This window comes from Anoplophora glabripennis, unplaced genomic scaffold (assembly GCF_000390285.2).
Source record: "Anoplophora glabripennis isolate ALB-LARVAE unplaced genomic scaffold, Agla_2.0 scaffold5, whole genome shotgun sequence".
NCBI lineage: Eukaryota > Metazoa > Arthropoda > Insecta > Coleoptera > Cerambycidae > Anoplophora > Anoplophora glabripennis.
Genome location: NW_019416525.1, coordinates 3,671,644 through 3,684,119, shown reverse-complemented (window position 1 = coordinate 3,684,119; position 12,476 = coordinate 3,671,644). Strand labels below are relative to the sequence as shown.

At 32.6% G+C, this 12,476-nt stretch overlaps 1 protein-coding gene and 1 non-coding gene across 2 annotated transcripts; one reads left to right on the top strand and one right to left on the bottom strand.

Moving 5' to 3' along the window:
- Nucleotides 1–6,958: 6,958 nt before the first annotated feature.
- Nucleotides 6,959–9,057, bottom strand: LOC108906770 (vacuolar protein sorting-associated protein 33B). Its single transcript, XM_018710128.2, has 2 exons — nt 8,774–9,057; nt 6,959–8,721 (listed from the first exon to the last, which is right to left on the bottom strand). Exons 1-2 carry the CDS (start codon nt 8,923–8,925, stop codon nt 7,074–7,076), a joined length of 1,800 nt encoding a protein of 599 aa, XP_018565644.1. The 5' UTR covers nt 8,926–9,057; the 3' UTR covers nt 6,959–7,073.
- A 395-nt stretch (nt 9,058–9,452) lies between these two features.
- On the top strand, nt 9,453–9,525 carry Trnar-ccu. Its single transcript has one exon. It is a non-coding gene; the product is annotated as a tRNA-Arg (tRNA).
- The last annotated feature ends 2,951 nt before the right edge of the window (nt 9,526–12,476 follow it).

The following is a 12,476-nucleotide window of genomic DNA, read 5'->3' as shown; positions in this document are numbered from 1 at the left end:
CACTTCCATAAAACTTTCTTTTCAGTGAAACTTTCCATTTGATGCAACAAAACTTTCCGAAAATTTAAAACTGAAAATTGGGAATATATTATTTGAAAATGTAAAAATTTTCAAGTGAATTTCCTTAAAAAGGAAGTTTTTTTAAAAATAACCAGCATTTTCATATTAGGAAAGTTTTACCAGAATGAAATTTTTAAACAGGGTTGTAGGTTTAATTATCGCTTCCATAAAACTTTCTTTTCAGTAAAACTCCATTTGGCGCAATAAAACTCCAAAGATTTAAAACTGAAAATTAGAAAAATATGATTTGAAAATGTTGAAATTTTCAAGTAAATTTCTTTAAAAAGGAAGTTTTTTGAAAAATAACCAGCATTTCAATTCTGGGAAGTTTCATTGGAATTAAATTTTAAAAAAGTTTAAATTATCGCTTGCATAAAACTTTCTCTTCAGTTAAATCAATAAACCTTTCCAAAATTTAAAACTGAAAAATGGGAAAATATGATTTGAAAATGTTGAAATATTAAAATGAATTTCTAGAAAAAGGAAGTTTTTTGAAAAAATAACCATAATTTGAATTCTAGGAAAGTTTTATTGGTATGAAATTTTTTAAATAAGGTTTAATGGTCGCTGCCATATAACTTTCTTTCCAGTGAAATTTTCCATTTGATTCAATAAAACTTTCCATAAATTTAAAACGAAAAAAAAATGATTTGAAAATGTTGAAATTTTCAAATAAATTTCTATAAAAAGGAAGTTTTTTGAAAAAATAACCATAATTTTAATAAAATTACAAAAATTTAAAACTGAAAAATGGGAAAATATAATTTGAAACTTGAAATTTTCAAATAAATTTATAAAAAAAAAATTTTGAAAAAATAACCATAATTTTAATTCTAGTAAAGTTTTATTGGTATGAAATTTTGTAAACAATGTTTAATTCTCGTTTCCATAAAACTTTCCAGAAATGTAAATTCTTCGGTAACAGATTTAACTATTTGAAAAATGTGTAAATATATGGTGTACAAGGTTTAATTATCACTTCCATAAAACTTTCTTTTCAGTGAAACTGCATTTGATTCAATAAAACTCCAAAAATTTAAAACTGAAAAATGTGAAAATATGATCTGAAAATGGAAATTTTCAAATAAATTTCTATAAAGGAAGTTTTTTGAAAGACATAACCATAATTTTAATAATAAAACTCCAAAAATTTAAAACTAAACAATGGGAAAATATGATTTGAAAATGTTGAAATTTTCAAGTTTTTTGAAAAAATAACCATCCATTTAATTCTAGGAAAGTTTTATTGGTATGAAATTTTTTAAACAAGGTTTATTGATCGCTTCCATAAAACTTTCTTTCCAGTGAAACTTTCCATTTCATTCAATAAAACTTTCCAGAAATTTAAGTTCTTCAGTAACAGATTTGATTCTTTGATAAACGGGTAAATATGATTTGCAAATATTGAAATTTCCATACACACTTCTTTGAAAAGGAAGTTTTTTGAAAAATAATTCTAGGAAAGTTTTATTGGAATGAAATTTTAGAACAGTTTAATTATCGCTTCCATAAAACTTTTTTTTCGGTGATACTGTCCTTTTTTACCTTTATTAAACAAGTTTCCTCCTTATTTTTATCGGTCGTTTCTAAAAAATCGTTTCCATTTCACGATTCGACGTAATGTGGCTTTGTTCCAGACACCCGTCGAGCAGAAGGCGAGACTAAACAAGATACTGTTGAATCTCCTGGGCAAGATGCCCACGAAGCAGGTCCTGGACGTGTCGTACCTCCTGGAAGGCGGACGACGCAGGAAGAAGCAGTCGGAGAACGTCAGCGGTGGCAAATAACGCCCCGCTGGCCGTTGCTGTTGAATTGGGTGATATTTTTAGATATTTCTCTATTATGTTTTACAGAAGGATTAAGTAGGATGTTAACTTTTAGTGCCGTCGAGTCCCGATGCCGGGGCGTCGCGTGAGTTGTTCTGTTTTCTCACTTGGTAATTTTAACGGCTAGTCATAGTGTTGTTAATAATTTTATTGGCGGCGGCCGCCGATTATTTATTTGTACATAAAAACTGTTGCTTATATTGTCGGTGACGATTGGATTCTATCGGAGGTAATTTCTAGGGTACAAATTTTATCGTTTTCGAGATGACAAGTTCGCTTTATTATCAATTACGATTCCATTTTTTTTACAGAACGGTATTATCTTTAAATTAATTTTTAAACTCTTTTATTTTTAATTGTACATATTTTATTTTTCTAAGTTTTACTATTTATTACACTTAATTTATTCAGTGGAACTTTTAGGTTAGTTTTTCTTGCCTGACTAGGAAGTAAGGATTTAATAACACTATATTAATCAATGTTTATATCACGCTAGGATATATATACTTTTTATCATTAATAAAGTTGTTATATTTTCTAAGTTGGTACCGTATTTCTTCCAGACCGATCCATTTACCTTCCTAGAACAAAATTTTCCCTAGTTTAGTCCCAGTTTCCAGCTTAGGTGTTTCCTTTTGTGTCGTATGTGTGCAATTTATACTCTGATGCCGGGAGTAGAGTCGAACACATAAAAAAAACAATTTTGACAACCTTTTAACGCGATAAAACAATTTCTTAATTCTCCACATGCGTTTTTTTTCTAGTTTAGTCGCAGTTTCCACCTTAGGCGTTTCCTTTTGTGTCATATGCGTGCGGTTTATACTCCGATGCTAAAGTTTTACTGGTATGAAATTTTTTAAACAAGGTTTAATTATCGTTTCCATAAAACTTTCTTTCCAGTGAAACTTTCCATTTGATTCAATAAAACTTTCCAGAAATTTAAATTCTTTGGGAACTATTTGAAGAATGGGAAAATATGATTTGAAAGTATTGAAATTTTCAAACTTCTTTAAAAATGAAGATTTTGAAAAATAACCAATTTTAATTCTAGGATGGTTTGGAATTAAATTTTAAAACAATTCATTTTCAATTATCGCTTCCATAAAACTTTCTTTTCAGTGAAACTGCATTTGATTCAATAAAACTTTCCAAATATTTGAAACTGAAAAATTTGAAAATGTGGAAATTTTCAAATAAATTTCTATAAAGGAAGTTTTTTAGAAAATAATCATAATTTTAATAATAAAATTTTCCAAAAATTGAAAACTCAAAAATGGGAACATATGATTTGAAAATGTTGAAGTTTTTTGAAAAAATAACCATAATTTTAATTCTAGGAAAGTTTTATTGGTATGAAATTTTTTATACAAGGTTTAATGAGCACTTCCATAAAACTATCTTTCCAGTGAAACTTTCCATTTGTTAAAATAAAACTTTCCAGTTTAAATTCTACGATAACAATTTGATTCTTTGAAAAACGGGAAAATATGATTTGAAAATATTGAAATTTTCTACAAACTTTTTGGAAAAGGAAGTTTTTTGAAAAAAAAAAATTCTAATAAAGCTCCAAAAATTTAAAACTCAAAAATGGGACAATATGATTTTTGAAAATGAAATGAATTTTGAAATTTTCAAATAAATTTCTATAAAATGTAAGTTTTTTGAAAAAATAACCAGAATTTTAATTCTAGGAAAGATTTGTTAGAATGACATTTTGTAAACAAGCTTTAATGATTGCTTCCATGAAACTTTCTTTCCCATGAAACTTTCCATTTGATTAAATAAAACTAGAAATTTAAATTCTTTCGTAACAGATTTGATTATTTGAAAAACTGGAAAATATGATTTGAAAATATTAAAATTTTCATACAAACTTCTTTGAAGAGGTAGTTTTTTAAAAAAATACATAATTTTAATAAAACTCCAAAAATTTAAAACTCAAAAATGGGAAAATATGATCTGAAAATGTTGAAATTTTCAAATAAATTTCTATAAAATGGAAGTTTTTTGAAAAAATAATCATTATTTTCCAAGAAAGTTTTATTGGTATGAAATTTTGTAAACAAGGTTAATGATCGCTTCCATACAACTTTCTTTCCAGCGAAACTTTCCATTTGATTCACAACAATTTATTTATTCTCCACTTGCGTTTTTTTTCTAGTTTAGTCCCAGTTTCCAGCTTAGGCATTTCCTTTCGTGTCATGTGCGTGCGATTTATACTCCGACGCTGGGAGTAGAGTCAAACACATCAAAGAACGATTTTAACCATTTTTTAAAGCGATAAAATAATTTCTTTATTCTCTACACAGAAATTGTAATGTGCTGTTCATTTCGCATTGTGTTCCATCGTTACAAACCCTATTTCTTTTTGCATACAAAAGATGAACAATGCTGCGTAATTTCATGTTCCGTTGTGTGCAAGTCGGTAATACGTATTATTTTCACGTTTTAGTTAATCCCCGGTGTTTTTAAAAATGGAATTGCGAGTAAGTGCAAGGTATACTTTTAAAGTGACCAGGGAGAGAAGTTTTCGCGTACCGTTTATTAAGGATTGCATCGAACACAGAAAAATATCAGGTGAGTTTTGTTCGGAAATTTATTTTTTTTAGTACGCCGGTTAAATGGTATGCTTGTCCCGATTGAAAAAAGGAATTTTTAATATCGAAAATAACCTTTAACTGTTTAATATTGAGCACGATTTTTTTTTTGTGAAAATTCCTTTTCCGAAGATGAAAGAGCTTTCACGGGATTCGGCAAGAGGTCAACTTCAAAGGTCGTCTAGGGGTCAAAAACACATTTTAGAAAAAAACTTTTCAAACAAATGTATCACATTTTTCTATAAAAATATACTATTCGATTTGAAAAAACTGGTTTCCGGTCGGAACCGGAAGTTGAAAAATTCCCTAATCGATCGAGCAAGGTCCATTTACCAAAATTTTGGGTGATTTTCAAAGAGCTGTAACTCGGAGGGAAATTGTCGTAAACAGAATAAAAAAAAGGAAATTGAAGCTTCGAGTGTCTAGTTTTCGAATTTGGAGTTTAAAATTTTTAGCGTCGGCAGTTTTTGAGTAATCATAAGAAAGTCAACGAAAAAAAATAGCAAATTTTTTGCTTTTTTTTAAAAAGGCCTATGGACTTCAAAATTTTTTTTTGGGTAATTACGCCATAAAGCCTTTTAGATAATTTAATTATCTTCAGTTTGAGCGGTTCCGGAGCACTGTATGATGTTTTGTCACTGAATTATCTTGGAACAAAACAAAAAAATTATTTTTGACTTTGGCAATTAATTACTCGGGAAATAATGGTCGTACAGAAAATCCAAGCAGGGTTTTGAAAACTGCAAAGTATTCTCTACAAGTCGTAATTATTGGTTTTTGATAAAAAAAAAATTTCGAAGTGAAAATGTTGGTTAGAAAAAGGTAAAAAATTGCATAATTAGGCATATTTGAATAACTTGGCATAACTTTGCAAATAATGAATAAATTAAGGATATCGACTGTAACTTTTCAACCTCAAAGTGTCCTAAAGAAGCCCTGATAATTTCAAAATGCTGCGATTTTTTTTTCTTTGTGCCCGGAATGTTTAAATTTATCGTTTTTGCTGAAAATCGGTGTAATAAGAAATTTTTAACTTTTTATTCATTTTTTTTAAGTTAAAAATGTTTTTTTGGCATAACCCCTTTTTTTTTTCTTAAAAAACGTTCATTATTCTAAAAAAAATGAAATAGAAATTTTTTCAAAAAGTTTTTTCAAATTTTTTTATAATTTACACAACCTTCAGACTTTTTGCCCATTGACATTTTTTATCCATGTGATCAGAACTATCACAAAAAAATTAGCGAAAAGCCACTTTCCATAAGGATTCTGCAGGGTCCTTTATATAGCACTGAATATTTTGGAAATACTGTTAGTGCATTTTCTTTAGAAAATTCAAAACTTCAATGCCAATGAATTTTTTGAGCATTTGAGAAGTTTTTCAATTACATATTAACGATTTTGTGGTACCTAAGCTTATAGATTTAAAAAAAAATTTAATAATAGACTGGTTTTCCAAATAAAATGGAAGACTTTTTTCATTGAAATACAATAAAGTGAAATTTGTTTAAAAATTAATACAATTTTTAAAATTCCCGCCTGATCGCGCGCTCTGGTGGTGGCTTTTGAAATATCAACAAGTGCGCATGCGTGCGTAAGCTGCAAACCTAGCTGCAAATGCAATTTGGTTTTGTTAAAATCCATGTGAGAGTTGTTTTTGTTTGTGTTACGATGCAAAAATTGCAAAGTTTAACGCGTTTCGTAAATATATATAGTGGGTTTGTGCACATGTGGTGGTGTCATTAGAGAACGGGACAAATGCATCTTTCTGCCGTTTTTCCAGAGCTGTTTCAACCTAAACATTCACTTTATTGTGGAAAACAGGTAAGGCTATTTCAAATTTGACGCAACATTTAGGTTAGTTTCAAATTTAAACTACAATCTTAAACTGCAAAGTGACTTTTTATACGTGATTCGTACAATATGTAGGTGAAAAAAAATCATACGTTTTCTTACGTATAACTGTTAACTTAAATTGTTTGTTTAAATTATATAGGCTGCTGTTTGTGTAAAAACAAAAGCCTGCGGTTCTCTGTCCACGATGTGCGCGTACAAAACGAAGTTGAGCCGGCTTGCAACTACACACCACGGCTACGCGTTAGTAAAAGTTTAGCGTCGAGTGTAATTATTAATTATTGTGCCAACCAGAATAAATTACCCCGACCGATTCAACGGCTTCTACATAATGAAACAGGTATGGCTAGGAATCTAATCTCCCTTTTTTGTTTGCAATTTCGCGTTCAGAGAAATCAACTTGCACGCATGCGCGAAGATTTTAAAGTTTAACTCAAATGATTGGCATCTCTCAATGTAAATATCTACATACATATATTTAAAATATCTCTAGCTTTTGCATTTTTTATAACTAAAACATCACTAGTTTTTGTACCGTTACTGTTGAGGCTTCGGTTGGCTAATTGTGAGGTTAAACAACTGAAAGTGTACGAAATTTTGTCTACAATCACAGTACCAAGCTTTAACTGGTACCTAAAATATTTTATTATCCTCTAAAACAAGTTTCCAAGTAAACACACAATAAATAAAAAACATAATAATTTTATATGATGAACAAATTAATAAGTTCGGTAACAATTCAGTTCGGAAAATCCACAACACTCGCCATCAAATCGTTCCCCGTAACGATCCTATCGCTCAAAACACAAATCCGAGCACCCGTCAAAGTCTCCAACAAGTTACACGCCGCTATTTCGGCGTAGGTCACACCCCCTACAACGTAAATCAACACCGATCTCGTCTGCAAAGGATAACCCTTGTCGTTTCTTACAGACAAGGCACCTAACGGATCTAACTTCGACCTGACGTCGTCCACAGGTAGCGAATTGAGGATCATGCCGGCTATTTGAGTGATCAGAGGTATGTACGCACCACCATAAACGTAACTAGCGCATGTCGGATATTTCAGATTTATTTTATCCGGGTCCGGAGGGATCTGTTTAAGGTTCTTGGCGTTTATGTAGAAATCACTCGAGGTAAACTTCGGGATCTTAATTTTACTCTGTAAATTCAAGCTGTTGGAACTTTGTACCGGTTCCGATATAAAACCGGCCTTTACTAGGTTCAAAAAGCCGTAACCGTTAGCGAACCCGAACTGTTGCAAGTACTTGTGCCAAAACGTCCTGACTTCGCTTTCCGTTAGCTTTTGGGTGACGGCAAGCAAGCAGAACAGCCGTAGGGTCGCGTATTTGTCGTTTTCTGTAGCTAGCAGCTCGTCTAGGAAGTTTAAACTGTTCGTTTTCTCGGTATCTTTCATGATGTTCTGTTCGATGTGGTTTTGGTTCTCGTAGCGGTGTCCGAGGATGTTAATAATGCTTTCCGCAGCCAACAAGTGGTTCGTGATGAATTTTTTCCTTGATTTTGTCGCCTGGAGTTTCGTCTGGACGTAGTGCTTGATTTCGTCCAGCGCCATTTCCTTCGAGCTTACCTTTTCCGACTTAAGTTGCTTTGTTAAGTTACTCAATACGGACGTTACTTCGGTAAAATACCTGTTTTTTATGTCGGCGTACACACTGTCTTGGTTACTGTCCAAAGCGAAACTTACAACTTGTTTCGCTACGACAGGGTTGCATTTTTCGTCCAACTTATCGACTACTTCTTCTTTGTTCTCGCAAACGCCTGTACGGCAAGTGTAAACTTCGTTTAACAGTCCGGAATATGTACCGGGTGTAAGTAAAGCACTCGGGTAGTCTACGTTACGATCCACTATCACGAAAGCACCGAAATCCGAGTCCAATTTGTCCGTTTCGCCTCTGTCCTCGCATAACCTGTCGTACTGGTTCAATAGAGCAACGGAATATTGCCCCAGTGCCAGCATAAACCTCGGCTTGCCTATCACGAAGCACAGCTGCCAGAGGATTTTCGATAGATTCGACAGGAATAAAGCGTTTTGATAAACGAACAGCGAACTAAACACGTTCGGTATTTCCAAGCTTAGAACACCAACGTCCAAGTGTATCGGCATCCACTGGAACGAATGTAGAGCGATTGCAGTGTATAACAAGCCTAGTTCTTCCAATTCGTTCTCGAAAGTACACAGAGCTTGCGGGACGACTATAATGTGGAACTTATTTCTCGGAGGTTTTTCGATGTCTATCTGGGAGCGTATTTGGTCAACGACTTGTTTGAAGGTCCTCGTCTCAGAGTATATCATGTAAAAGATTGCGGCAGCTGAGAAATTTGGAATGACGTTTTCTGTTTTAAAGATTTTGTCCACGCCAAAGCTCCTGTAAAAATAACGGTTACATTTTTTTTCGTATTAAGTGTTTTAATACGTACTTCAACCATTTGACGCCACAAACTCTCTCTAAAGGTTTTATAAGAGAGGGTTCTAGGATCAAGTACTTTTTGTTGGGGTTAACGCACAGGATTTTGCTTAGTTGACTCTTGGATATTTCTTGTAGCGAGGACAGCTTCTTCATAACGTCCATAGTGGCCCCAAAATAATTGAATTTCACATATTATATATAATCTGTAGTGTTATATTGATTTATTTTTCTGCATATTTATTTACGTGTCACGACATAACCTCACTTATTAAGAATAGTGCGAAGAAACGAGAATTGACCACATTTATTCGATAATGCTCGACAGAATTGATGAGCTGTTTTATTCATAGTTTTCATCCATGTAATATTATTGGTCTGTTTAAACAATCCTAAGTTCTGATTGGCTCTACATAATCCGTCGTCTCGAAATTGCGAATAAAAGCACAGAGCCTAACTCATTGATTCTGTCGGCAGAATGTAACCAATGTTCTGTGGGTAAGACTAAGGGCAAGTTCGGTAATAATATCTAGAGCTCTTTGTCTTTCATCTATTACAATTAGAAAAGGATAAAACACATCCAGAGCATCTACGTTAACACCGAACTTACCCTAAACGAACTGAGAAACGAATGATTGACTTATGATGTGCGATGTTTCTACTGGTTCAATATTGTCGCTATTATCAAGCGAGCCCCTGTGGCCTAATGGATAAGGCATCGGCCTCCTAAGCCGGGGACTGTGGGTTCGAGTCCCACCAGGGGTAGTCACTTTTTTAATTAATTTTCCCAGTGAGCAATAATTGAGCGGTGAAAAATGCAGAAAAGTCAATTGTATAATCCAAAACTAAAAATTTTATACTTATACGAAGTTGTACATTATTTGTTTGAAACTATAATAGGATGTTCTTCTATTTGGGTATTGTTAGTATGTATTTATATTGACAAAAGGTGTCGCCTTAATACTTAAAAAGATTATGGAAATTGATGGTTTATAAATTTGTTAAATTCGAAATCAAAAATGAGGTATATTTCATTGGAATCCAATAAGCTTCAGTTGTTTTGCAGAGAACAAATATACAGGGTGTATCATAATTATATAAACGGCTGTAAATACACGATATTAGAAACAAAACAAGTTATAGTAAACAAGGGCCCGCTAACGCGCCATTTTCGAGATATACATATATACAGAACTCAAATTTTGTACACTTATTGTCGTTAACGTTAACTACTTTTGCGGGCTAATTCAGTTTTTATTCATACGACAGTGGCGGAGATTTTAGGATTGCGTGAGGTTTTTTGGCCCTAATTTTTACGTCTCTGGGAAAATTGACATTTTGAAGGTAAATTGCCAATGTTTTCTATACAAAAAGTTGTTCATCATCAAAAACTGTAACCCGAACCGTTTTCAAGATAAATAGCGTTTTATGGTGGAAAATATGAAAGAAATTGGCAACATGATTACAAAGAATATTTCAAAACTAAACAAATAAATAACAAATATCACAATTTGGTTCATCTACTAGTTGTCAAGTCGCATTAGTTTAATTTAAGGATTGAAGTTTCCTTAAAAACGAAATGCATTGAAATTTGTATACAGGGTGATTCGCAAATGGTGACAAAAAAATGAAACCTCGTATTTGGTGACTTTTAAGGGGAATCTTTCTTATACAACTTGTTTTTAATTTTTGAAATATATTAAAAACTAGTAAGTGAAATAATTTGAAATTGGGCACATGTATTCATTTTTGGTCAGCATTTGAGAATCACCCTGTATATAAATATCTCGAAACAAAGGGAGATATCGAAAACGAACAAAAGTAGCATTTTTATGAAACGAAGGACAAAAAAAATTTCTTCTATTTATCAAAGTAACAGGGCATAACTGACGCCCTATACAAGCAACACTAAAATTAGTTAAAAATTCCTATGTGTCATGTCAAAAAACGTAATGGTGCCAATTTTTTTGTACACCAGTACCTCCAGCTTCGAGATTTCCCAATCTTTCGCGGACACCCTGTATATCCTACCTAAACCTTAATTTTTCTGTTATTCGGGCCACCTGAATTGTTTTTTAACCTCGCCAAATTAAAAAACAATATAAAAAAAACCACAGAGCCTATTGCGTAAGTGCCACGATAGCACTGAAATCCGCACTATCCCACTTATAACCCAGTTATCCCACTTAGCGTCCGCCCACTCCTGGATCGCTTTCGCCGCCGCTGCGTCTGGCACCGGCCCTCCATCCGTGTTGAAATTGACAGTAGGAAAGTGATGTTCGGGCTCTGAGATAGCGCTCACCTGTTGGAGGGGTGTTCTCCCGATGACGTCAGAGGGTAGTTGGGCCTCGTGGCGTGGAAGCTGGTCGCTATAGTTACTCTAGTCAGGCGGCGTTGCCAGATTCTCAAAAAAAAATACAGTTCTGGGTTCTTCAAAGTTTTTTTCTCCGTTAGCGGTGACCCTTAACGGGTATTTGTGTGCAGCTTCGAAAATCTCAAATAAAGCATCTAGATACTTCAACATTTTTTCACATAGAAAAGACCTTTCAAATGGTTTTTGAAAAATTGAAATCGGTTGGTTAGGACGTCCACAGTAAATTTTTAAAGTTAACACTCTTTTTATTTTTAAACAATTAGATTATATTTATCGATTTGCAATTTAGTTTTTTTCAAAAATTATAATTTTAAGGTACTCGGAAAAACACTTTTTTTTTTTAAAAAAGTTAAATTCCGTTTATTGGTTCTCGAGATATAAGCGGTCAAAGTTTATCGGCATTTACCGTTAATTTATAAACAATTTAGCAATAATCTTTGATCNGGTGTCAATCTCTCACATTGACCCAAGCCAACATTCTTCCACCCTACCATACCTGCACAGAGGGTGCCAATCCTCCGTACAAGCAAATCTACGGTTTACCGGCCGCGGGATTCGAAACCCGGACAGATCGACACATCGATTTAAGTACTGACGCCTTAAACCGTGCGGCAATCGACCGTGTATGACCTTCATACTTGGCTCAAGAAAAGTTCATGTTATGTAGAATCATCACACCAAATTTCATCAAAATCGGTTCGATAGATTTTGCATAATTTTGCAATCCAGATTTGTTTTGCAATTTTCAAAATTTTGCACATCAAAAACCAAGGCCCTTAGATACTTGAAAATTTAATAATAATAATAATTTTTATTTCCTCTAAGACAAAATACAAATTTGTATAGGAATTGTCAAAATAAGTGCCTTAGAAACTAACCATAAAAAATTCGTCTAAAGTATAATAACAACTTGCGAGTAAAAAACCTTTTAGCACATTTTTAAAAACTTTTAAACTTTTAGCATGCTTAATGTGATCACTTAGATGATTAAAAATCTTAAGACCAAGACATGTCGGTGAATTCAATGAAATTTTATATTTATAAAAATTTATATGATATTTATCATTTTGCCTTGTATTAATGCAGTGAATATCCCTATTCTTCAAAAATTTATATTTATTTATACACACATAATATACAGATAATTCATAAATCCACAAACAACACAAAGTTAAAATTCGAAAATCCTTAAATATATTCCTACACGACACAGTATTCGTAACACCTGCCATACATCTTAATATATATTTTTTTTTTGAACAATAAAAATATCTGAAAATAAAGTTAAACTGTCTAATTTGTACATATTTTGTTATAAACAAAGTGTATTATTTATGCATTA

Excerpts from the sequence above, each read along its gene's own strand:
- LOC108906770 (XM_018710128.2), bottom strand. The coding sequence starts at position 8,925 with ATGGACGTTATGAAGAAGCTGTCCTCGCTACAAGAAATATCCAAGAGT. Across the intron at positions 8,722-8,773 it reads TGTGGCGTCAAATGGTTGAA|GAGCTTTGGCGTGGACAAAA; the intron begins GTACGTATTAAA and ends TTATTTTTACAG.